The 25,247-nt window shown below is 30.7% G+C and overlaps 11 protein-coding genes across 11 annotated transcripts; 5 read left to right on the forward strand and 6 right to left on the reverse strand.

Moving 5' to 3' along the window:
* Positions 1-14: 14 nt before the first annotated feature.
* Positions 15-2,404, reverse strand: OCT59_023098 (uncharacterized protein; the record flags this gene model as incomplete). The annotated part of the gene is made up of 11 exons (XM_025312480.2): positions 15-373; positions 445-586; positions 663-811; positions 900-965; positions 1,041-1,121; positions 1,193-1,251; positions 1,323-1,347; positions 1,423-1,518; positions 1,595-1,756; positions 1,831-2,093; positions 2,203-2,404. 11 exons carry the CDS (start codon positions 2,402-2,404, stop codon positions 191-193), a joined length of 1,428 nt encoding a protein of 475 aa, XP_025189360.1. The 3' UTR covers positions 15-190.
* Positions 2,405-3,264: 860 nt separating this feature from the next.
* On the forward strand, positions 3,265-6,695 carry OCT59_023099 (uncharacterized protein; the record flags this gene model as incomplete). The annotated part of the gene is made up of 13 exons (XM_025312481.2): positions 3,265-3,379; positions 3,468-3,745; positions 3,818-3,879; positions 4,003-4,021; positions 4,209-4,424; positions 4,492-4,543; positions 4,626-4,762; positions 4,831-5,173; positions 5,258-5,338; positions 5,410-5,579; positions 5,649-5,712; positions 5,793-5,981; positions 6,068-6,695. The coding sequence occupies 13 exons, from the start codon at positions 3,265-3,267 to the stop codon at positions 6,277-6,279; spliced, it is 1,938 nt and encodes a 645-aa protein (XP_025189361.1). The 3' UTR covers positions 6,280-6,695.
* Positions 6,576-8,442, reverse strand: OCT59_023100 (uncharacterized protein). Its single transcript, XM_025312482.2, has 3 exons — positions 7,765-8,442; positions 7,648-7,703; positions 6,576-7,578 (listed from the first exon to the last, which is right to left on the reverse strand). The coding sequence occupies exons 1-3, from the start codon at positions 8,357-8,359 to the stop codon at positions 6,757-6,759; spliced, it is 1,473 nt and encodes a 490-aa protein (XP_025189362.1). The 5' UTR covers positions 8,360-8,442; the 3' UTR covers positions 6,576-6,756.
* A 103-nt stretch (positions 8,443-8,545) lies between these two features.
* Positions 8,546-9,520, forward strand: OCT59_023101 (40S ribosomal protein eS24). Its single transcript, XM_025312483.2, has 3 exons — positions 8,546-8,615; positions 8,744-9,025; positions 9,105-9,520. The coding sequence occupies exons 1-3, from the start codon at positions 8,613-8,615 to the stop codon at positions 9,219-9,221; spliced, it is 402 nt and encodes a 133-aa protein (XP_025189363.1). The 5' UTR covers positions 8,546-8,612; the 3' UTR covers positions 9,222-9,520.
* On the reverse strand, positions 9,509-10,867 carry OCT59_023102 (uncharacterized protein; the record flags this gene model as incomplete). Its single annotated transcript, XM_025312484.2, has 1 exon — positions 9,509-10,867. One exon carries the CDS (start codon positions 10,865-10,867, stop codon positions 9,509-9,511), a length of 1,359 nt encoding a protein of 452 aa, XP_025189364.1.
* Positions 10,868-11,325: 458 nt separating this feature from the next.
* Positions 11,326-14,221, forward strand: OCT59_023103 (uncharacterized protein; the record flags this gene model as incomplete). Its single annotated transcript, XM_025312485.2, has 1 exon — positions 11,326-14,221. One exon carries the CDS (start codon positions 11,326-11,328, stop codon positions 13,705-13,707), a length of 2,382 nt encoding a protein of 793 aa, XP_025189365.1. The 3' UTR covers positions 13,708-14,221.
* Positions 14,222-14,586: 365 nt separating this feature from the next.
* OCT59_023104 (uncharacterized protein) lies at positions 14,587-15,000 on the forward strand (the record flags this gene model as incomplete). The annotated part of the gene is made up of 1 exon (XM_025331317.2): positions 14,587-15,000. The coding sequence occupies one exon, from the start codon at positions 14,587-14,589 to the stop codon at positions 14,998-15,000; it is 414 nt and encodes a 137-aa protein (XP_025189366.1).
* A 924-nt stretch (positions 15,001-15,924) lies between these two features.
* On the reverse strand, positions 15,925-16,608 carry OCT59_023105 (uncharacterized protein; the record flags this gene model as incomplete). Its single annotated transcript, XM_025312486.2, has 1 exon — positions 15,925-16,608. One exon carries the CDS (start codon positions 16,606-16,608, stop codon positions 15,925-15,927), a length of 684 nt encoding a protein of 227 aa, XP_025189367.1.
* A 935-nt stretch (positions 16,609-17,543) lies between these two features.
* Positions 17,544-19,897, forward strand: OCT59_023106 (uncharacterized protein; the record flags this gene model as incomplete). The annotated part of the gene is made up of 13 exons (XM_025312487.2): positions 17,544-17,650; positions 17,731-17,786; positions 17,849-17,962; positions 18,036-18,067; positions 18,155-18,271; positions 18,443-18,594; positions 18,672-18,708; positions 18,795-18,885; positions 18,951-19,072; positions 19,131-19,271; positions 19,357-19,433; positions 19,516-19,713; positions 19,831-19,897. The coding sequence occupies 13 exons, from the start codon at positions 17,544-17,546 to the stop codon at positions 19,895-19,897; spliced, it is 1,311 nt and encodes a 436-aa protein (XP_025189368.1).
* OCT59_023107 (uncharacterized protein) lies at positions 19,774-23,676 on the reverse strand. Its single transcript, XM_025312488.2, has 10 exons — positions 23,600-23,676; positions 23,399-23,456; positions 22,936-23,207; positions 22,555-22,820; positions 22,059-22,478; positions 21,738-21,986; positions 21,491-21,655; positions 21,132-21,401; positions 20,442-21,028; positions 19,774-20,361 (listed from the first exon to the last, which is right to left on the reverse strand). The coding sequence occupies exons 2-10, from the start codon at positions 23,422-23,424 to the stop codon at positions 20,127-20,129; spliced, it is 2,490 nt and encodes an 829-aa protein (XP_025189369.1). The 5' UTR covers positions 23,425-23,456; positions 23,600-23,676; the 3' UTR covers positions 19,774-20,126.
* A 345-nt stretch (positions 23,677-24,021) lies between these two features.
* OCT59_023108 (uncharacterized protein) lies at positions 24,022-25,121 on the reverse strand. The gene is made up of 2 exons (XM_025308919.2): positions 24,643-25,121; positions 24,022-24,544 (listed from the first exon to the last, which is right to left on the reverse strand). Exons 1-2 carry the CDS (start codon positions 25,081-25,083, stop codon positions 24,458-24,460), a joined length of 528 nt encoding a protein of 175 aa, XP_025189370.2. The 5' UTR covers positions 25,084-25,121; the 3' UTR covers positions 24,022-24,457.
* Positions 25,122-25,247: the final 126 nt, after the last annotated feature.

Raw genomic sequence — 25,247 nt, forward strand, 5'->3', positions numbered from 1 at the left:
CTTGACGATCCATGAAATTATTTAAATATTTTCCGATTGGATTTTTTATTTTATTAAATAACTATATAAAGGTACTATATGTATTTGAAGAAAGGGTAATAAACCTTTTTTTTTATGATTGTCAAAATATAAGAATAACTCAAATGAAATGATAAATAAAATGATAATGTCCTTTTTAAAATCATGATAATCAAAAGAATTTTTTCCGATTCATTTCCATTTTTTTCTGATATAATACAAACAACGCGAGTAAACCTACTGCAGCAACTATAAATAGAGTGGTATATAAGAAGAAATATAACCATATAGATGTGGTTGATTCCTTATCTTTTGAGTTTTGATGTGTTTGGCGGAAATGCCCAGCAATTCGGTTCTAAAAACGCATTGGAAATGTTAGTGAATACAAAAGTCATTAACGTAAAAAATAATAAAAATATAACTTACATCTATGATCTCAATTCTTCCCAACATTCGCTGTATGTCTTCCTTTAAATTTCTAATTGCATGATCGCTCGAACCTACAGATAGTTTTGACACTCTAGATTCAAGAGAAGATATGCTAGCTATAACCTTATCCAATTTTTGTCTAAAAATCAAAATAGATGTTAATCTGGAGTAAATTTAAATATCAAACATCAAGAATAAAGTTGAATAAGTCTTACGAAATAACAGATAATTGTCTTTCAGTAACGCTTGCTCCACTAGCATGATCGTTATAATTTACACCTCCGGGTTCTCGTATTAATTCATGTAATCTATCGAGCGATTCAAAAATTTTGGTCTGCATCCCTTTAATAAAATCGATGTTTCTCTAACATATGAAAGTAATTATGAATATAAATTATTCATAATATAAAAAAAAGGGCTATTTATAGATATATTTTTAAACGTATACTAACCGAATCTTCTCTATTCTTACTACCCTCTTTAGGATGCGATACAACTTTCTCAATATCTTCAATGCGCTAGTAAACAACAATCAAATCAAAAAAGTAAACGAATTATTTCAGAGGAAATCGCATCCATTTCATGAATCTTACTTTTTTAATGTCTTTGGGTATCTCATAATTTTTTGCTGAAACCTTTTTTATTTTTTCGGCCTCATGAGGCCGTAATGGTCTCTTTAAAAAAAAAAGGTAAAAGGAAGTTATTAAATGCTGGCATAAATTTAAAATTATCAGTATAGAATTACATTCTGTTTATCCACAGGATTTATTTCATAAGTTTCAAAGGAGAGAATATCGTGATCATCTGGCAGTAATTTAATAATATAATTGTTAATTTAATAATTCATGCAATTTTGTTTGGATAAAACGACATACCGGGTGTTTCTCCTTCTGCCGTCGCCTAATTCAATAATTAGAAAGTATCAACAAATACATATTCATTATAATATTTTTAAAAGAATTATAAAATGCTTACAGAAACTCCAAAATAATATCCAGTTGGCAGATATATATTTTTTGCTTCAAAGCATGAATGATAGTCTTTTCCTCCGTCATTTTCGTCCACTGCCAACTATGAGTAAAATATCAAATATTATGCTATAATCAAATATATATTGAAATTCAACAAGAAATGATTATTTGAATACCCTAATAATATGGTTATAATACGATATCCTGGCATATACGGGTGATGCTGTATTGCGGAACAATCTATGACATCCGGTAAGCATCGCGCCAACAGGTTCGCTTATATTATTATAGATTTTGGAACCATTATTAAAATGTGCCATTATAGAGGGATTTTCACGCTATATAAAGAATTAGAAAGTTGAATAATTTTTTACTATTGTTACCCAGAATCTGAATTGAAAATATAACTCACTTTTTTAGAATTGTCGACAGTTTCAAACATGATCACTAATCCATCCCATTTATCCTTATTTCCATACACTGGTCCTTCTTCGGCGCGATCTTTGGTGTACCAGAACGCAATTCCTCTGCCGCCAACATAAAAGTTCCCTGTAATTCTAAATGATAACTTTATCTCCCATTCTTTATGTGGGTTTGGGAGTTGAGCCCATATTGAACCAGAGTGATTTGGAACACTAGGCGCCAATCGGATAAAATCTGGTGCAAGAAGAGTATCTATAAATCAATTAATTCAATTAGCATTTCTAATAATTTGAGAAATTTTTGTTAAAATTTTTCCCCTATATAAAACAAATTTTTCCAAAAAAACCTGTAAAAAACTTACGCCCATATGTATCAAAAAACGGTACAGTATGATTATAATAATACGGTTTTTTGAAAGTAAGTTTATAGTCGTGCCTTAATTTAGGATTTCCGTAATCCTCATCCTCAAGAATATCGCGAGTATAAACAAAAGTTGGTACTGAAAGTATCAAAGTTGATATTAATATAAAGAACACAAAAGTCTTCAGTAGTCGAATGGCCATTTTTTCGAAGTTTATAAATTCGGTCGACTTTCCTTGGAACGTCTGTTATCGAAAAAATTTTCGTGGCTTTCATCAATTTGTCGTGTTTTACTTTTAAAATGCTCATCCAATCGTTTTATGACAATTGTCAAATATCCCGTTCAATCAAATTTGGTAATTTTGAATTTTCAAAGTTTGAAAGTGAAAATAAATATTCATTATATTTATTTTTTAAAAAAAATTCAATTTTTTGTTCTTTCAGCGGTTTTTAAATATTATCAAATTTTCATTGACGATAGAATCGATAGATGCATCAGTTTATTTATTACAATGAAAAATTTAAATGTTTATTTGGTCTTTTTTTTTTAATTCATAAACGTTTATTTTATCGATTATATAGATCTAACAACAAAAACCTTAAATGCTTACATTTCTATATCAATTCAATACTGCACTGAAAGTTTATTCATTTTTTGTTAAATCTAAAAAAGAAACCAATTCATTGATCTTCAACGCGGCGCAGCAATTTTTTTTCGCGTCTTATCACACAGGCAAATCGTTAGAATAAGTCAATAAGTCACAAGCCCCCATTTTAGCCCCGCCCAATCTTTATAAGGTAAAGATATTTGACACGAATTATTTAGAATCTACTTCAACTATTAGTGTTTTACTTATATATAGACTAGCCAATCATCATCGACTTTTGATTACCAAAAATAGGTATCACATTATGTATTAAATAAACACTATATTTTTTTCTTTCAGCTATAATTACTCAATAGATAGGCAAAAAATATTTTCTGTTCTTATTTCAAATTTTCATAAACTCTTTTTTTTTAAAAGAAAACTACATAGCTTTATAAAACTAGAATAAAAGTGTTATGGCGGAAGCTTTCATTGGTTACAGCGTACACGTCGAACTTGCGAATGGCTCGTCATTGGAGGGAACTGTGTCGCATATTGATTCTCATACGCAACTTTTGACTCTAAAAAATGGTTTGTATTTTATGCTGCTTATTATTGTTTCAACACTAAATATTTTTCATATTATCATTTATATTGACTGTTTTTATCGAAATATCAGTAAATGTTAAATATAATGGTCATTCTCAACAGTGGTCTATATACGGTGTAGCAGGCGCGGATATCAAAGATCTTAAAATTATTTCATCGAATTCAACATCTAATACTCAACAACCGTATCATGTACATTCTAACGTAAATACATTCGAAAATGGAGGACCGTCTTCAAAAAGTGATACACCTGCTCCAAACAACGTAGTCAACCCAATATTAACTCAAAGTCAACAACCGTCGACAATATATTCAAATTCTCCTTTTCCAGATCCTGCAATTATTTCGGTTGGTTACCTTTTTTCTTGGACAAATAAAAAAATATACGAGATCATTAAAAAAAATACATTTATCTTTTAGTATTCTCCGGCACCTATCCAACAACAATCATATCCCTTGTCGAGTCCGTATGGTGTATCAAGGTAAAAATTTTTTCTCTTTATTATTTATAATAACTAAGTATAGAAAGTAAATAATTGCTAATGTTGGCGGGTAGTATTATTAATTTCATGTTTGCTTATTATTATTTTTAATTCTATTTTTAGGGCTTCCTCACCGTATGTTGTACGTATCTTAAATTTAGATATCCGAAAAAGTGAAGATTGATGGCGATATCTATGTTTGAAATTTATTATTAACATTTAGAAAGTCGTTGTATAATGATGTCTATCTAGTATACCTTGGTGTTTACCCTTGATTGATTGCTGGTCTGACATTTATTGTCCTTCCACCTTTTGGCGCAATACCATAGAATCTTCAACAGCAGCACATCGACGTTCAGGTTCCGACGAAAATCTCCCAAACAACTTCAACCGGAGACAGTGATTCAAAGTATGACGAAGAGGAGACAACCACAAACGGCTACGAAGAAAATTCGAAGCGTACGGTTAACGGTAATCATGATTCAAGTGGTGTCGAATCGGATGTTGCATCATACAGTCATAAAAAATCTTCACGAAGAAAGAAGGTATTTGAAAATTTTTAAATGGCTTATAATATTCCTAGAATTATTTCTAACATACATTTGTTTGAAGAATCAAAATTCAAATGGCCAATACCAAAATTTAAGAACTCATCCTTCTCCTGGTATGATGTCTATATATTAATTCTTCCTTTTAAACCCTTAATTTCTTATTTTCTATTTTTTTCGAAATTTTTTATGTATTAGCAAGAAAATTTCGACGAGGACGTCGTCAAATCCATGAATGGGCAGGCGGGGATGTTAATGACTTTAAATCTGAAGAATTCGATTTCCAGGGCAATTTAGACCTATTCGACAAAGAAAAGGTTTTTGCAGAAATCAGAGTAAGGAAACTATTTTTATGATTTAATACCATAATTTGAACAATTTCATTAATTATTTGATTATTTAGGAATTAGATTCTACGGCACCAGAAAATCTTCTTGTAAATATTAATCGTAATCCTAATTATCGTATGAATCACCGTAACGGGAATCATTCAAACCAAAACTCTCAATCAAAATTGGCATCTCATGAGAATGTGCTTGAAGTTTCAACTCGTAAATCCAAGTTTTACCATACTGATGAAGAAGATGAAACGGCTAATGATGGAGAAGTTGATTCTGATGGTTCATGGAAAAAGAAGAAGAAAGCGAATGGTGGAGATCATCGAAAGGTCAAGATAAGAACATTAACTGGTGTTGCATGCCCAACGGTTCAACCTTTGCAAATGGTTGAAGTTGAAAGAATTGCAGGTGAAGTTAATTTCCAATTGTTAACAATTTGAAAAACGATCACTAACATCAAATTCAATATTCGTGAATTATTACGTTTTATAGCATTGGAAACTGGACCAAACGAAGACCAGATGATCGAAAATGCCGGCAGAGGTGCTTCTATGATGTGTCTCCAAGCACTTGGTATGTATATAATTAAAAAACTATTACCGCCCTCTTTTCTTAATAACAATTTTTTTTTAAACAAAATGAAGGCGGTTCACGACGTATACAGCCAAATAATCATAACGCAGCTCCGCTTGTCGTTATACTTGCTGGGAATAACAAAACTGGAACTTATGGCCTGGCTACTGCACGACATCTTGCAAATCATGGTTGTCACGTTATTGCATGTGTCGTTGGCAAAGAAACGGACCTACTCAAGGTAAAATAATATATTGATGAAATACGTACAAAGAAAAGTCAAATAATAGTATTAATTTTCGTTGATTAGAATGTTGCGTTCCAACAAAAGATTTTACTTCCAACTAGCGGTAAAATTGTGAAAACTGTTGAAGGTATATTATATATTTATTTTCGTACTTGATTTTTATTCATTAATAATTGACTTAGCTTAATTTGTTATTTTATAACTAAGACCTTCCACAGCAATTTACGAACCCTGTCGATCTTATCGTCGATGCTTTGCTTGGTTATCAATTCACTTTACGAGATATTGTAGATGAACATGATAAACGTTTAATATGTGATTTGATGGATTGGGCTAATAATAATAAAGCACCCGTCTTAAGTCTAGATATGCCTAGTGGCGTGAATGGAAATACGGGTAAGTATCAGTTATTTTTGACATTTGATTATTTTGAATTTAGAATATTCATTATTTTCAAAAAAAAAAAAAAAAAAATTTAAAAGGGAGTCCTGTTAATTCTGCACATTATATCCACCCAAAATGGACTCTTTGCCTTGGAGCTCCCAAAAGTGGATGTAAATCACGTACAGTTACCGGCGAGCTTTTCTTAGCTGACATAGGCGTTCCAAGAGTTTGTTGGAAGAGGATCGGTGTAAAAGGCTGGGGAATGCCATGGGGTAGCGAATATTTAGTTGGATTGGAGTATTCTACATAATGTAACATCTCCAAAGAAAAATTAAGTATATAAGTATATATAATTATTTAATGTACACTCTTCGATTATAATATGATATCATATCTCATTTGCTCTAAAAAAATTATTCATTTGATCCTTTTTGTTCTGTGTCTTTCCGTTTATAAGTTTGCGGGAAGCGAATTCGTGAATTCGTATTAAAAATACAAGGATTAATTTTTATATAAATTAAAGTGTTTCGTTACAATAAATTAACAGAACATAAAAGGAATAATAAACGGCAAACAAAATAAAAAAATTCAATATCTTCTCTTTATCATTTTTACTATAGGAAGTAAAAGATCAGAAAAAACTATTTTGAATGTTTGATATATCTTTTTATTACTTTAAATAAAAATAAATACGTCGGTCAAAATCTATTTGGAGTACTGTATAAAAATACGAAGTACTTATTAAACTATTATTAACAAAATAATCTATTATTTATACTAAAAAAAATCAAAATTTGTCAAGATCCGCTAGGGTTTCAATAACAGCGGGTGTTTTGATTGTTTTCCCCTTTAATGCTTCCAACTTTTCACCGGCATAAGAGACCAGCGGCGAAATTTCAAAGTTAAGATTATCGAATGATTCTCCATCACCGGGTACAATTTTACCACCAGCATTTTCAACAAATCTAACTTGTTGGTTTATAATATCTCTTCTACTAGTATCAGGATCATCTGCGCCAGTTCCTGGTGCGTTTTTAAGAGGCGAAAACTCTTCTTTTCTATCAACCTCTAAAACGGCCATGCGTTCAGTGAAAGGAAAAACGTCAAAGACAAATAGTTCAAGCTTCATACCATTTGGTTTTGAAGGTGAAACTAATTCGCCAGAAGTTTTATCACAGTGTTTAATTTTCTTTTTTGCTATATGATACTCGAGTTCATTTTCAAAAGATTCTACACGATTAAGGAAGTCAACCGTGTAAAAATGATTGGCAATATTACCCGCACCAAAGGAAAGTTGACCATTAGGTTTTTTTTGTGCTGCAACGGAAGGATCTATTTCGCTATATTCCACCACATTGAACTTGCCATTGCGAAGTGCAATGACGCCAACAGGTTCTTCAGGTGAAGTTTTACGAACAACTTTAGCACCACAATCTGCATTCTTGGAAACGCAATAACCGATGAATACGGGATCGGCAACACGAACAAGACAATTATCAACACAATATGCATGAACGTAAGAAATATTGCGAGCTTTTAATGAATCAAGGATTTTTTCATCCCTAAGTGCCGCATAAATTCCTCCATTACCATCGGGCGCAATAGCAAGCTTTAGAATAATGATAACAAATTAATTTAGCAATGGAAGAAAATAACGTTGAATAATAAAAATATATACCTTAGATTTGGTTTCCAGGAAAATCTTTCCATCGTTGGTCAATGCAGGAAGTGTACCTACCAGATAAATCACGTCAGCAAGAATCGATGAAGTAATCTAATATAAACTTTTTATTACCTTGTTCAAAAAAGATAACATTCTCTTCTTTTAATCCAAAATAATTATGTTGTTTGAAAAATGCTTCAGTAGCAGCCCTAGTTGGACCACTAGTCATTATATACCATGGAATAATCACCTCTGTAGTTTTGCCATCCTGAGCAATATTTTGCAACCTCAGAATACGTTCCGCTTGAAGCTGAAACAAAGATTTATGAGATGGCAAGCGTATATCATAACAACCTTTTGGAGCTGAAGAGCCAAGTCTGGTTCCTTGACCACCAGCCATTAAAAGGACGGCAACTTTGTTTTGAGAAATTAAATTCAAACCCAAATCTTCCCACTCTTTGATTTTCGATTTATTTGCGTCTAAGGTAGAATCAAATACATCATCTGGTAAAGGTTCCAAGTTTTGTTTGTCGGTACCGGGAGCAATTTCTGAGCTTGTTGCTTTCTTAAAGATTCGGTTGACGCGTTCAATATCAAGTTTTGAAAGTTGGTTGAAAAATGAAGTCTGTTCTTCTGGACTGAGTTTGTCATAGAAAGTAAAAAGATGTTCTTGTCCAGCTTCAGCATATTTTGCTTTTAAAGATTCAACTTCAGTAGTGGTAGACATCTTGTTTGATGAGGGGAGTTAAGTCTGAAAGTTTGAAGGAACATGATGCGTGTACTGGTATTAAAATTTAAAATTTTTATCACTACTGGTTAGATGTTGTAACACTTCATTACATGCGATTTTACATTCACGTGATCGAAGTAAATTTTATTGGTAGATTAAACACCATCAAATTAATCGAGACAAAAAAAATTTTTTTTTTAGATCAGAACTCTTTTCTCTAAGTTATTCTTCTAGACAGACCCCACCAAAAATGGTATGTCCTAATTAAAATTTTTATTTACGTGAGATGAAACTAATTTAACATGGATATATAGAAAAGAATATGATTACGTTGAAGTATCTTATTTTTCTTGTTTTTTTTAAAAAAAAAAATTGGTATAGGCTGATTCAGGTACAGCTACAATAAGAACACGCAACTTTATTACCAATCGGCTTTTGCGCAGAAGGCAATTTGTGGTTGATGTTCTTCATCCTGGTCGTGCTAATGTATCAAAAGATGAACTTCGCGAAAAGTTAGCCACAATGTATAAATGTGACAAAGAGATTATTTTTGTTTTCGGGTTTCGTACCGTTTTTGGTGGTGGTCGTTCAACTGGTTTTGGCTTGATTTATGAAGATATTGAACATGCAAAAAAATTTGAACCAAAATATAGGCTTGTTAGGGTAATTTGGACATTTTTATTTTAACTGATCTATTTATTTATTTATTAGATAAATATTTAACTAATTCAATTAATTTTAGCAAAAACTTGCAGAATCCGAGAAAACCGCTCGTAAACAACGTAAAGAGCGAAAGAATCGTGCCAAGAAATTCCGTGGTACCAAGAAGACAAAAGCTACTACTAAGAAAGAAAAGTAAATCGAGCAATAACTACAAATCTCTATCACATGAGAGCGAGTACTATATTAATAATTTTAATCATTCGACAAGTCATATTAAATTAATCCTCTTGACTAGAAAAAATATATATAGCTTTATATATGACAATCTAAAATTAAAGGGAATTAATTATATTTGAGCACATATTATTGTTTTAACGTAAAAATTTTCATTTTAAAAATTCCGTATTCAATATCATTAAAAAAAAAATATGTATTTTAAAGCAATAAATATTTTTAAAAAATGAATCCTTGAAAAAATCAATTTTAGCGAGTAGTAAGTTTATTAACAAGTTGCATCACATCACCAACAATCTCTAAACCACCTGCAACAGCTATATCATTAAATATAACTTCTTTAGAATTTTCGCCAGATTTCCACAACTTAACATGTAATTCGGCATCCAAACTTTCTTCAATCGTTAGAGCCATTTTTCCAAATTGTTTACTAGGAGCACGTAAAGGAATACCACTTCCAACCTTACGCATAATATCAATTTCCAAATTTAATCCATTTACAGTATTAACAACATGTAATTTAACATATTGCTTAGCGAAATCATCCATTGTTATTTCCAAATTGACAATTTTAGAAAAAAAATCATAAGTACTAAAATTATATGTAATATCTGATTTTGCGTGATAAAAAACAATTATACGACCGGCGAGACGAAATAATGATAGGAAATTTCTTAGATAAGGGACATTATATAATGGGTTATCAGGAGATATTAAAGGAAAATCTGCAACTGAAACTAATATTGAAGAACTTTTAAAATCTTCTTTCACTTCATTGATAAACGTATTTGATTGAGACCATATCCAGGATTTAGGAAAATTTACACCCCAATCTTTTTCAATATAACCAAAACCATTTTCTAAATCGATTCTATTTTCTACAATTCCATTATGTATCATATTAACAAATTCGATCATACCAAACGATTTATGAGACATGCTTACAACTCCATGATTACATTCCAAGAAAGGAATATAAGCGAAAGGACCCATAACAGTCGGAGAAGAATAAGTGAAAGGATATGGAGTTGTATTATTAAAAGAAATATATCCACGAACAGAATATGGAATATATGGATGTTTTATAATCGATGTTTTCAAGGAGGAAGGATCTAATTCTCTTCCTAAAATTTTTTTCCAATCTTTAACCACTAAATTAACGTACGATTCATATTCAATATCTGTCGATGGAACTAATCTGGTTGAAGAAAGACTTAATACAATAATATTTTCATTAAATTTATTCTGCCCAATTTTAATCGTAAAATCACCATTCTCTACGCTAAATTCACTAATATTATATCGATAATATAAACACTCATATCCACCACGAATTACCATAACAAAAGCATGAGATTTCTCATCACTGTGTGAAGTTGACTTATAAATTCCTGGTATAACTATGAGAGATTCTTTCGCGTTACTTGTAACTGTTTTGTAATACCACCCTTCAAAGAAATTTTTGTTAATTTCTTTACCATGATAAAATGTTGGTTTATATATTAACCGAATATTTGATATTGTTAATTGATAATTTATGCTAAATATGTAAATTACAAATGCAAAAATTATACTAACCAACGCATGTTTTAACGTAATATGAGCCATATTTTACAAAGAAAGTTTAAGACGATCATTTTATTAATAATTCACGTGAAAATCACTTCTAAAACGAGAATTTACGTGAAAAGCCACGGAATTTACCATAGAATCTTGCTTCTTTTTCATCAAACGAAAAAATGGATACTTTGATCGCATTGTTATCACTAAATCGGCAAATTACCGGAGTTTTTTCGAAAAATCAAACCATCTAGCATATTTGTGTCGCATTTTTGCTTAATTGATAGTTGCACTAATTTGACGTTTCTAATTGAATCGTTTTTGTTGTTAATGTTTCAAGTTTTTTTTTGTGGTATAAATTAGGGATGAGCACATAATATGGTTCCGGAATACCTTATATAAACATATTAAAATTTAATTTTTTTCGATTTCTTCATGATCATTTTCATAAACTAAAAATATATTGTTGTTAATATTGTAAATGCCTTTTCTTTCCGCTATGCACAATGAATATCAAGGGACTCCTCAAAAATCTCATCTTTCAACGATGTTTCTATTACGTCACTTTCCTAATAACCACTTATACACTTATATCAGACATCATTCTTCTCACATCATTAATTAACGGAAATTCCAATTGTAAAGAGTTTGAAAACAATAAACCCCTGATAAACACGATTCTTCAGGAAGTAACAAATATTGCACGTTGGGACTCCTCTAATGTAACTTTTGATCATGATGAACTAAAAACATACTACTTTCCAGACCTGGATACCCCCGCCCATGTATTGGATACGCTATATATTAATCGCGGCGGATTTTCTGGTTCCTTTAGTATGTTTGATATACTTGATGTGAAGGGGTTTAAATCCTACGCTGGAGTGGTGGGAACCGCAAACACATCTTTTCCACTTGTCGTTCCCGTTGCCGCAGCTGATAACCATACAGCCAGTTATTTTGCCATTCGAGAAGGTAATATAAGTCTGACGCCAGTGTGTAATGTTGAAATTCCCAATTGTTTTATGACAAAGCAGATTAGTTTCCCATTTACTTTCATTGAAACCGATGCCGATGTTCCGAATACCGTTGGATCTGTTCGGGTAGCATCTGACAATTCCACATTCAGCATTTATCCAGGTCTTCAACTGTACATTTGTCAATATACTCAAAATACGGCCAATTCCTATAGTTGGGCTAGACAATTTGCCATAGCAGCTGGTATCCTCATTCTCACATTGGAACTGCTCAAGGTCGTGATTTCCTTGACTGCTACTATTTTTTTGATACAATTTAAACAACCTAGTATTGTGAATTTTGCGAATAATTCACCAATATGGATTTTTTTGTTACTTCGAAATTTTCTGGGAACTGAAGCAATTTTACAAATTGCTATGAATCTCGAAGAAACAAATAGTCTTCAGATTCTAAGTGATACGTTTCTACATTCATTACCAATGTTAGTGTTATCAATTCAAAGTATCAGTTATCGATTCAATGAGATTAAACAGCCACCTCCCATTATAACTATTCTATCTTGTGTGGGCAGCTGTGCTATGCTACTTTTTAACTTTTTTCGCACATGTGTTTCTATCAAGGTTACGGTTCCAAAACAGCTTGAGAGATTTAAAGCAGAATTATCACAGTACTTTGATAAACGTCCAAAACAAAAACGACAGCAGTACTTATTAATTTTTGCCTTGATAGATTGTGCGATTAATCTTTTTCCTCCGATCTTCATGATTTCTTTAGCGGTACAAGGATTTAACAGTGTTTTCGTTTTTATTGTACCAATATTAGTCATTTTTGCCAAGATATTGATATGCATTTCTATGTTTTGGTCCCAACGTTTTCGAAAACCTTTATCATCCCCATTGATATTCTCTTTTGCTATGAATAGTCCGATTATCCTTCTCTGCATCATTTCTTCACCACTTAGACAATTAATTACAATAATAGCAGCTGATGGTTTTCCTATCTGGACCGGTTGGCCAACGGATTTCATAAGCATTGATCTGCCCATTCTGGTGATACTTTTAATGATGGGAGTATTTGGTCATGGAAATAACCAGGATGTAGCCCTTCTTCAACGGAACCTCGTGCTAGTCATTTTTGCTACTATTTACTTGGTATGGAGAATTATCTCAGGCCTATGGTATTTAAGGAACAGTATCATTACACGAGATAGAGATACAAATAATAAGGTCCATACTCGCTCAACCGAAACTTTTCCTATTTTTTATGCCCTGAAACTAAATAGAGAATCTCCAACAGCCTGGATTTTTGTTTACACTTTATCCAAACTCTTAATCTGGATTGTAGGCTTACAAATAATCATTACTATGGTTTTCATGTCACAACCTCCATCACCAAATCCTGAAGCATATGTTACTGTCTCGCCCAAGATTCTGATGGTGCTTGGTTTAGTTATTTACCTTTGTTTTGATGTCATTGTGTCCTTAGCACTGTTGATTTCGTATTATGGACCCTTTTCCACACGAACCATCGCACTTTATCTCAATTCGCCCTTCCTAATAATTTTTTATATCTTACTTGGTCCTCACTTTCGAGCTGAAATCATTGCCGCAGCAAAAGACCATGTACATGCATTACTTCTTTGGAAACAACGTGATATTGTGTTGATCTGTTCACTTCTTTTTATCTGGCCTGGATTTGGATTTGGATATATTCCTTATGGTAGTGATGACAGGTATTCATGGTGGTCATGGTATGGCTGGGGATTTGATGTTGAGACGAAAAAAGTGGAGAATATTGTTGATTCAAAATGGAGCTTTTCTGGTATATTTGGCGCAGTATATGGGTTAATTTTTTGCGTAACTTCGATTTTGCGGAATACGGTACCAATTGATGAATTGGATAAGCAAGAGTAATAAATTGGTACAAAAATAAAAAAAAATTTAAATATAACATAAATAAAAAAAAGAATAAATGTAGCAATTCAATAAAGAATTAAAAGAAACATTAATTATTTGTCATAGAATGATAAAAAAAATTATTTTTCCTTCATACCAAGAAAAAAAGACGATAAAAATAGCTATTTATTTTAAGATTTACAATCAGACGCTCAGTGGCTCGAGCATTATTTATTGGAAGATAAATTTAATTTATACTTTTTGATACTTCATATTATTAAATTAGAATTACACGTGGTGAATTCTTTACTTCAGATTTGAAATCTTTTAATTATATTTTTGTATAGAATTTATGTGATACCCCCATACCAATCAATGTAAGGTAAATCCGATATGACAAAAAATCCGGGGGAGAGGGGATAAACTTTTCATGATCTGTGTAAAATAATTTTAATAGAATGAATTATAATTTGGAAATTATCATCTTTTTAACTTAATTAAAAATAGCGTTAAAAGTTATTATCGAATTTCACATTCTTTTCTTATATCCATGAACTTTTATAAAATATTTAATGATATCATGATAAATTTGTTCGACAAAATCATATGATTAACAATATTTTTTACTAATTTTAATCTTCTTTCAAATATTTTTATCAGAAAATCTTTAAAATCCCTTTTTTTTTTATATAAATATAGGTTTTCCTTAACCAATTCCACACAAAAAAATATTAATGGCCAGTAGGAATAATTTATAAATAAAATAAATCACAATCTTTAATATTAATTAAAAAAAGACCATTTTAATGTCAATAAAATACGTTATGAATTAAAAAATTCCGACAATATTTCCCTTATATTAAATACTACTTACTTTATTTTATTTAAAATATAAAAATGGATCTTGCCTGGTGCCCTATATGCGAAAAACAAACGTTCGCCGTTGAAAATTTATATTGTAGTGAAGCATGTCGGAAAAAAGACGCATCATCAACCTTAAACGAAAAATGGATTTACGAATTCCCAAAATTTTCTTCACGAAAACGATACAATTCTCCATACAATTCTCCATACAATTCTCCATATAATTCTCCATATAATTCTCCATATAATTCTCCATATAATTCTCCATATAATTCTTTAGAATCATCTCCACAATCATCTCCAAAATTATATCCAAATAATACGACGACAATGATGGAAAATAACTTTCAGTTACCATATATAATTTCTTCCTCCCCATCAGATCATTTACTTTATAGAATGCCATCTACCTCATCTACGATAAGGCAAACACCGATTCGTCGATAATGAGAGTTCAAAGAATTATCTAAAAATGATTTCTCCATTAACCAACGTTTTTTGACAATGCTTTCTTCTCTTCAAAAAAAAAAAGCTTCAGTTTATTATTGTTATATAAATGGTTTTTTTTAATGACATAATGACATAATTTATTATATTTAATTCATTTATTGTAACGAAATTTGGACATTCATGTAAATATTACTCTTTTATTGCCTTATTTTCAGTCCCTTTTCCCTTTATCTTTTATATTTATACTCCTTTACTTTATTAATATAATTTCTTGTTTCGAGATGGTTTTCAAAGCTATAAGAGAGCAGGCAAAAAAAAAATATATATATAATTTTATATATATTATGTTTAATAAAAAAAATATTATTTTACTGGTCTTTACATATTTGAAATGCCATATAAAATTATAAATGCTATTCAATGATGGTAATATGTGGTTACGGTACATTTCGCCGAAAGCCATTTCGGCCGAAAAATAGGGCCAACATTATGCAGAATTATAAATAACTCAGGCCAGAGATTATTTTTCGGCGAAATGGCTTTCGGCGAAATGTCCCGATACTCATATGACTGATGTGATAATGCTGATAATTTTTTTTTATAGGATGGGCGAGATGAGACGCAATTAAATATCTGTCATACCCAATGTAGCTCATTAATGATAAGCATGTGAAATTATTAAATTGCACAAGTCAAAGGTTATTTATTTCCAAAATAAAATATTTTTATACAACAGAGAAATTTTTAAAACATAATCAAATATGGTAAGATTTGTAAAACAAAAAAATCTTCACATTTTTGCTAATTTCATACTTTTATTGTAAATTATCCGAAAATCGGTAATGTATATATCTGATATTTAATAAATTATATAATGTGTTGATATAATAAAGATAAAAGATCCTTTTTTTAAAATTGATGTTAATAAGATTTTTTTGGTCTTACAATTATTTCGAATCCAGGAATTTCAAATTTAAAGGTTTGGGCTCTATCGGAACATTGTGCGCAATAATAAGTGTTGGAAGACATGAATGGTTGTTCAATATACGGAGCAATTGACGTTACATCTGTTTGGTGTAAACCATTTGAAGTATCGTTATTGAATCCATTATCGTTAAATCCAGCATTATCGTCAATGTATTGTATGCCATATCTTGGAATAGTGGAATCAGAGTTGTAAGAAGTTGGAACCCGTAAATCATTTGAATGATCATTATTATTGAAATTGTCATTATTATCAATATATTGTGTGTCATCAAAGTTAGGGAACAATTTGTTTTTATCTGAAATAGTTGTATTAATACAGTTGTAAGACGTTGAGGTTACGTTTATATTATTGTTAAATCCAATATTATTATTGAATCCATTGAAATTAGCATTATCCGTGGTAGAGGGAGAAGAGCTGACAGTGGAATCAGTATAGTCGAATCTATTGATATCTTCGTTATCATCAATATATTGTGCGGCGTAAGAAGACGATTGTTCATTATTCGGAACAACAGTATCATCCTCATAAAATGAATCGGTGTAGTTGCAAGTTGAACTTACATGCTGTAAGCTATTGGGGTAATTGTTAATATCACTATCACTATAATTCTGATCCATTTGCGTGAAATAAATTAATAATAAATATCTTGTAAATTTTTATATTTCAAAAAATTTGATGAAGAGAAATTGATCAAGTGAAATCTTTTATAATAAATATCCTTTTTTTTTTATGTATAGCAATATCATAAATTCTAAAATTTGACATATTATTAAGCATTTTGTATTTTAAAAATAAACATTTTTAAAATTTAATTATTGTTATTAATTTTTTTTTTATTTTAAATGGATTATACGGGTATAAATCCGAATATAAACGGAGTATCCGAAATACAAGACGGAATTACCGACAATTACTTACAATATATATTATCTGTTATAGGAATTTCCTAAAGTTACACATCTGACATTTTAATGCTTTTAGTCTCCGCTATCTCCACATGATCAGCAAAATCTAGAAATAAAAATTTGGTTTAATTTTTATATTTTATAATACAAAAAGGCGTTAAGTATAAAAATCCAATATAAAGAAGTATAAAGATCTCGTAACCCAATGGAACATTTCCGTTTGGTTAAAAACTAATTTAACCAAATCGCGGGTTAGAAATAATCCTCTTTTTATCATATGATATTTTATACAGTAATAATAATGAAATAACAGACGCGTCTGATAAATAAGAAAATAAATTCATACAGTATATGCTAATAGAGCTAAATGTAATATATTAAATGAAAATATCTCAATTGCTTTGCAAAAAAAAATGTAAAATTGATTATTATCTTTACATCGTTATACAAATAGATTAAACAAGATTAAGCTTGAAATAGAAATTTGATACACGAGATTATCTTTGATTTTATCAGATAAAGTGATTTTAATGTCCAATAAAAAAACTCAAGCTCATTCATTTATTCTTAAACATGTTTGAGGCTGTGAAATTAAACTTTACTTTTGAAACTTTTCGAACTTTTAAAATATTTTTTCACATATCAAAATGACTTCTTACGATAATGAAAAAGAAACTTTGGAAATTGGTATAATAGGCTTAGGTGATATGGGTTTAATGTATGCAAAAAGAATAATAGCTAGTGGTTGGAAAAAGTAAGAGAACTTTTATTTATTATCTCTTTTAAATTATGTTTATTTTCATTAAAAAAATGTACTATTTAACTAATGAATAGGGTGAATGTTTGTGACCGGAGTGAAAATTATGAAGAACTCAAAGAATTGTTAAAAGGTAAATAAGTATATTTTAATTCTTTGGATACAATATATATATTTCATTATTTTTATAATTAGATAGCGGAATGAATGTTTGTCAAAATGGTCATGCCGTATCGAGAAAAAGTGATTTTATAATTTATTCTGTCGAAGCTGAAAATATCGATAAAGTCGTAGCGGAATATGGTCCATGTAAGAAATATTTATTAATTTATATTAAATCATGGACTTCAATTAGATTAATATTATTTTTCTCTTATCATAGCCACGAAGTTGGATGCAATTGTGGCTGGTCAGGTAAAGATAATTTCAAAACTAATAAATTGAAATTTATCTTTGTAAAAAGTTGTGAATCTTTTCCTCCAAATTTTTAATTTATATTAGACATCAGTCAAAGAACCTGAAATTCGCGCCTTTGAAAAACATCTTCCTGATGATGTTCATATTATTTCATGCCATTCACTTCATGGACCAACTGTAGATCCAAAAGGGCAACCATTGGTAAGTCTGACATCAGATAAAATGGTCAACTGTTCATCAGTACTCATCGAATGTTATGACCTTTGCTTTCGATCTTGCTATATATATTTTATGTCACGACTTTAAAGCAGTCTTGACACGAGATTCTAAAATGATTTTTTATGATAATCACTTGAACTTTGTTAACAATAGGTGATGATACAGCATAGAGCCGCTGATGAGAAGTTTGATATTGCTATGCGTGTATTGTCATGTATGGAATCTGAATTCGTAAAATTATCGTACAAAGAACATGATCGAATTACAGCTGATACTCAAGCCGTAACTCATTTAGCATTTTTAAGGTGATATTAAAAGTTTATTAAATTATTTCATTTCATTTTCTACTTATTTTCAAACTAATTCTTATACATATATTTAGTATGGGAACCGCGTGGAAAACGCAACGTCAATTTCCAGTAATAAATTATATTATTTTTTTTTATTTTTGATGTATGTTTAAAAGACCGTTTTTAAATTCTACTTTTTTTTTAAATCCACTTAGTGGGAAACGCCACAATATGTGGGTGGAATAGAAAATGTTAAAGTTCATATGGCATTACGTATTTATTCAAATAAATGGCATGTTTATGCCGGTGAGTTTATTTTAATATTCGTAAATTGAAGTATATATTTATTAATTTAAATTTTATATTATTAGGTTTAGCAATTATGAATCCGAGTGCTAAATTACAAATTCAACAATATGCACAATCTGTCTCTGATTTATTTAAATTAATGATTCAAGAAAAAGAAATAGAATTTAGAACGCGAGTTAAAAAGGTAAAAACTTCTTTATCAAGTTTATTAGAATCAATTAATATTTATATTATAATTTTAGGCAGGAGAATTTGTTTTTGGTAAATCATCCGAATCTCGTGAACCAATTTTATTATCGGATACTCTTTTGGATAAATTTTCTTTATCTATTGTTCCAAAAGAAAAAAGAAAACCAAATTCACATTTATCATTATTGGCTATGGTATGTTTTTTTTTAAAAAAAAAAACATTATTTGTGTTTGTAATTTTTTTATAAGCTGCTAGTATAAATTATTGTTTTAATTTAGACGGATTGTTGGTACACATTAGAAATTAATCCTTATGAACATATGGTTTGTCAAACTCCATTATTTCGACTTTGGACGTAAGATATATATTATTTTTATTATTTACTTGAACACATCATATTTTATATTAATTGACCTACATTTATTATTTTTATTTAGCGGTATTACAGAATATCTATTTCGTAATACAGACATGTTAGAGGCAGCAATTCATTCAGCATTATATAGTAAAGACATTAGAGCAGATGATATGGAATTTTATAGTGCATCAAAAGGGTGGGCAGAATGTGTTGATATTGGAAATATGCAAACTTATCAAAAAAGGTTCGAAGATACCGCAAAATTCTTTGAATCAAGGTATAGTAACTTATGAATTTGTTCTTATACTGACTGAACCAAACATTATGAACATTAATTAACAAGTATAATGGATTATTTTTTGTGTAATATTATTTTATAACAATATATTAATAGGTTTGATGAAAGTAACAAAATTGGAAGAGAGATGATAAAAGTTATTACAACCAAGACTCACAAATAAAAAGTTCCAATTTTTTTTTCTCTATATAAAGTATATAATCACTATAAATTTGAATTAAGATTAAGGTTCCGCATAAATCCGATCCGACGATTCGAACTTTTTGATTTGGTAAAAAAACTTCAGAAAAGATTCGATTTTTCGTTCGAAATAAAAATAAATGAACTGCTTCGTCAAAACCTTGAGTTTTTTCTTTTTTTTAAAAAAAAATCGGATCGAATCATCGGATCGTTTATGCATATAAATCATCGGCATCATCTTGAAAACCTGTATTAGTAGTATCCATTGCATTATTAGATCCCGTTGCTTCTCCTGAAGTGCCTCCTCCAATACCACCTTCAGGGAATTTGAAATTTGGTCCGAAACCGCGGGATTGTTGGAGAGTTTGTGCAAACATTTCGTATCTACGAATGTCACTATCGGAAACTGAACGACGTGCAAATCGCATAGCCTCTTCGAAATGAGCCCTAAATTTTTTAATAATGTGAATTATTATTTAAGAATACATTATTAATACATATTAAATTATAAATAATATATAATGTACTTTGTGATTTCTGGGACTGGATCATCGTCAACATCCTCGTCCATTATTACTTCTTCTCCAGCCTCTTCTCTTTCTTTACGTTCTCTATCCCGGGTTATTTCTTTATCGATACTCTCTCTAATTGCTAATTTACATGCACGTTGGCAAATTTCTGTCAAATCAGCTCCAGAGAAACCATGTGTTGATTTAGCCAAGAAATGTAAGTTAACATCATCTGCAACAGGTGATTTTCGCAAAGTAGCTTTTAGGACTGAATATCTTGAAGATTCATCAGGCAAAGGTATGTAGATCAATTGATCTAAACGACCAGGACGAAGTAATGCGGGATCGATTTGATCTGGACGATTTGTTGCACCAATTACGAATACGTTCTTCTTAGAGTTCATACCATCCATTTCAGTAAGAATTTGATTGAGAACACGATCTCCAGCACCACCGCCATCCCCAAGACTAGCACCACGTGCTTTTGCAATAGAGTCCAACTCATCGAAGAACATTACGCAAGGTGCTGCGGCTCGTGCTTTGTCAAAAACATCGCGTACATTTGCCTCCGATTCTCCAAACCACATAGTTAATAATTCTGGCCCCTAACAAATCGTCAAAAAAAAAAAATATAATATAATATAATAAGCGAAAATTTCATTTCTGAAGAAGTAATATACATAAAAAGTGATATAATTTATTTATTACCTTGATACTGATAAAGTTAGCCTGACATTCATTCGCAATTGCTTTAGCCAATAATGTTTTACCACAACCAGGTGGCCCATAGAATAATACTCCCTTTGATGGGGACATACCAAATTTCAAGAATTTGTCTGGATGTTCTACAGGATATTGCACGGTTTCCTGAAGTTCTAATTTAACTTTTTCAAGTCCACCAATGTCATTCCATGAGACTGTTGGAACTTCGACAACTGTTTCGCGCAATGCAGATGGATTGGATACACCCAAAGCATACTAAATTCGGGAAGTAAAAAATTTTAATATATACATGTATACCTATATACATAAAAATATATACTGATATAAAATCTTTTATCACATACTCTGAAATTATCCATAGTTACGGCTAATGAATCTAATACTTCAGCGTCAATTGTTTCATCTTCTAAGTCGATTAAGTCCATCTTCTCACGAATTTGCTGCATAGCAGCTTCTGAACAAAGTGAAGCTATATCAGAACCAACATAACCGTGAGTTTCGGAAGCGATCTATATGGATAAAAGAAATATTATGTATTAAAATATATTTTAAATATAATATGCGTATTTAAAGTAGTAAATAATGATTAACCTTTTCTAAATCCACGTCTTCATCCAATTTCATATTTTTTGTGTGAATACGTAGAATTTCCAAACGTCCAACAGGATCAGGAATACCAATATCGATTTCACGATCGAAACGACCGAAACGTCGAAGGGCCGGATCAATACTATTAGGACGATTTGTGGCTGCCATAACTACTACGTTTGATCGTGCCTTCATACCATCCATAAGTGTAAGGAGTTGAGATACAACACGTCGCTCTACTTCACCATTAGTCTGGAGAAAAAACGAGAATAATATTAATAAGCAGGATATCTTTTCTTATGAAATGTATAATAAATAACTTACTTTTTCACGCTTAGGAGCAATAGCATCGATTTCATCAATGAAGATAATTGCAGGACTATTCTTCTCTGCTTCTTCAAAAGCCTTTCTTAGATTGCTTTCGGATTCACCAGCCATCTTTGACATAATCTCGGGACCATTGATCAGGAAGAAGAAAGCACCGGTTTCGTTTGCAACAGCACGTGCAATTAATGTTTTACCGGTACCAGGGGGACCATACATAAGAATACCACGTGGTGGCTTAATACCAATTGATTTAAATAGCTGTGGATGTCGAAGGGGAAGTTCTACAAGTTCACGAATTTGAGCCATTTGTTTTCGACATCCTCCAATATCATCGTAACCAACATCGTTAAGATTAGCCTCTTCATCTTCGCGTCTGATTGGATCACCTTCACAATGTATAACTGTATCTTGTGCAACCTATATTTAGATGAAAATTCATGTAAATCATTATTTATACCATTGGAATTTTCTTATATAAATCATCAGTACTTACAATACAATAATCTGGTGGATCTGTTTCTACAACTTTGAATTCTACGGCTCTCATACCACCTCTAACCAAAAACAAATCTCCCTTTCTTACAGGTCGATATGCTTCTAAGAAGTATGGTTTTAAGTATACATCAAATAAATTACCGGTTACACCTTCAATTGTATCATCTATCGGCAATACATGAATACGTTTTCCGTATTTTATTTCTGTACAGGGATGAATTGAAACTACGTCACCGAGACGCACACGAAGATTATTTCTTACAACTAACAAATAAAAAAAAAATTTTTTTTTTTTATTAAATTATTAAAATTTGTTATAAGTTACTAAATAGATCAAGAAATCGATAAATAAAATTAAAATTAGAATTGAATAGTTTACCTTTATTGATCTTTACTTTTGAATCTTCACATGTATCATCAGCCAAAACAATTAAGACAGTATCACGTCTCTTTTTTCCTTTGATCAAAACGGTATCACCACGGAAAAGTTGTAATTTTTCCATGGTGTTTGTAGAGAGGGACATTACAGAGTTATCATCGTTCGTGGCGTCGTCAACAATTAGTTTATTTGGTGCTTGTTTTTTTCGAAGTATTGCTGTTGCGGGATCGTGACTTGGGTCTGGATTGGGTGGTACGATAGCAGCGTTCTCACTTTAAAACCAATTAATTGTCAATAAAATATATTCAATATAATTGTTATGAAGAATGATGGAATTTTTAGAATTACATTCAAAAGAAAAAAGTCAGTTTTCAGATCAAAGAAACAAGACATAAAGGTCCAGGAGTTTACAATTTAAGAATATAAACAAAAGCATAAATATAAGAAAAAGTAATTTACATACACTAGTTTTCCCTTTCCCTCAGACATTTTATATTCAGTCAAAGTTATTTCTTCGAATACTTTTTTTTTTTTTTTGATATATAAAACAAAAATAAAACACAAAAAATAGATTTTTTAAAAAAACGAAACGTGTTGAGTTAAACAAAAAAGTTTTTACAAAACGGATGGATTTCCCAGCAGGTATTTATAATAATGAACTTACACGGAGTAAGCCGCGATATTTGCTGGTCAGAACCGTAAAATATCCTAGAGAAGGCTTAGGAAGCTAATATCAATAATCAAGGGGAAAGAGCTTACGCAAACCAGTGATGACGCGGTCACGTTGCAGAGTTTCACTAAGTATTAATCAGTTAATCTGAATGGTAATCTCTTATGTCGGATTCATTTATTACTTTCACCTTGTGTAATATTTATGTAATATCAATATAAAAATTTGAATATTATCATGTATCGGACAACGGAATTCATTCCAGTTTTCCCTTTCTCGGAGGATTATAAAAAAAGTATCACTGTTCGTCGAAAATCTTGATAAGTCGTACAAACAAACAAAAAAGTAGAAGATAAGCACACACGTGGAAAAAAAAATTACAAAATTACATGAATCTGGAAAGACCTAGACAATTAGATAACCTGAATATTATAATATGACACATCTAGATTTTTACCTTTTTTAATACGGTAATATAGTAATCACATGAAAGAAAGTTATTAACCGACAAAGAATGACAAAAGACCCGAAACTGATCGGTTAACTTACCAAAAGTTATATTTTTTAACACGCCTCCTTTATTTATTAATAAAACTGGTGTCAAACTTAACACAAATACCACAATAACCGTACATATACCTTTATACCTTTCTAACTTTCTAACTTAAATAAAAAATAAGACATTTTCGAAAGGCAAAAATTATAATATTATGCACATTTGAATTACGAAAAAAAAATTATGATTATATGCTTATCTTACAAAAAAAAAAATATATATAATCACAAAAAACAAAAATAAACTAATAAAATTAAAATAAAAAATAAAATAATCCAAAGTTCAACTTCACGAGTTTATGGACGGAAAATGGCGACCGCTTTTAAACAAGCGATACGTCTATTATCTGGCGTATAAACTAGGGCATCAACGATATATTTACCCTTGATAACGAAGAGTTAAAAAAAAAAATTATTAAATGAAATGAAGAAATTGCTATATATAAAAATGAAAAGTAAAATGTTATAATATAAATACTCACAGGAGGAATTTCTTTCGGTAAGTCAATAGTAGTCGATAATTGCTGATCTCCTTGTTCAAGTGGACAAGGTTTATTGACTTTTTGAGATTCTTCGCACAAGTCAAATCTCTTTTGTAAAAGTTTAATTAAACCCAGCTTTACAGTCACGTCAATGTAACTACCTTGTCCAACTTCTTCCTTCAAATAACCAGCCGCATCAATTTTTAGTTGTCTACCCTTGAGCGGTGGATCTGGACTTAGATGAATATAATCGATTCGAAGGATATCATTACCATTACTACAGTCAGAAATAGTTTCAGTTATAGTGTTCACAGGGAACTCTTTTGCAAGAAGAAGTAGTTGTCCTTCATCTTCGTATGTTGTAATACACCCATTATGAAGTGGAACGGCATTTGTAAATACTACTAAGAAAAAGCACACGAGAAAAATGTTTTTCTTCATAGCTAAGATTATATATTATGGCGATTAAAAATCAAAAGGGGGTTAAATGATCCAAGGATCGATTTATAAATTAAAAAAAGAGTTACACGATTGGAGAATCATGATGCAATTAGAATGTCGTACAAGATGACAACTATAATTAATCTTTTAATCAATTATTCATT

Source organism: Rhizophagus irregularis, chromosome 32 (genome assembly GCF_026210795.1).
Source record: "Rhizophagus irregularis chromosome 32, complete sequence".
NCBI classification, from domain to species: Eukaryota; Fungi; Glomeromycota; class Glomeromycetes; order Glomerales; family Glomeraceae; genus Rhizophagus; species Rhizophagus irregularis.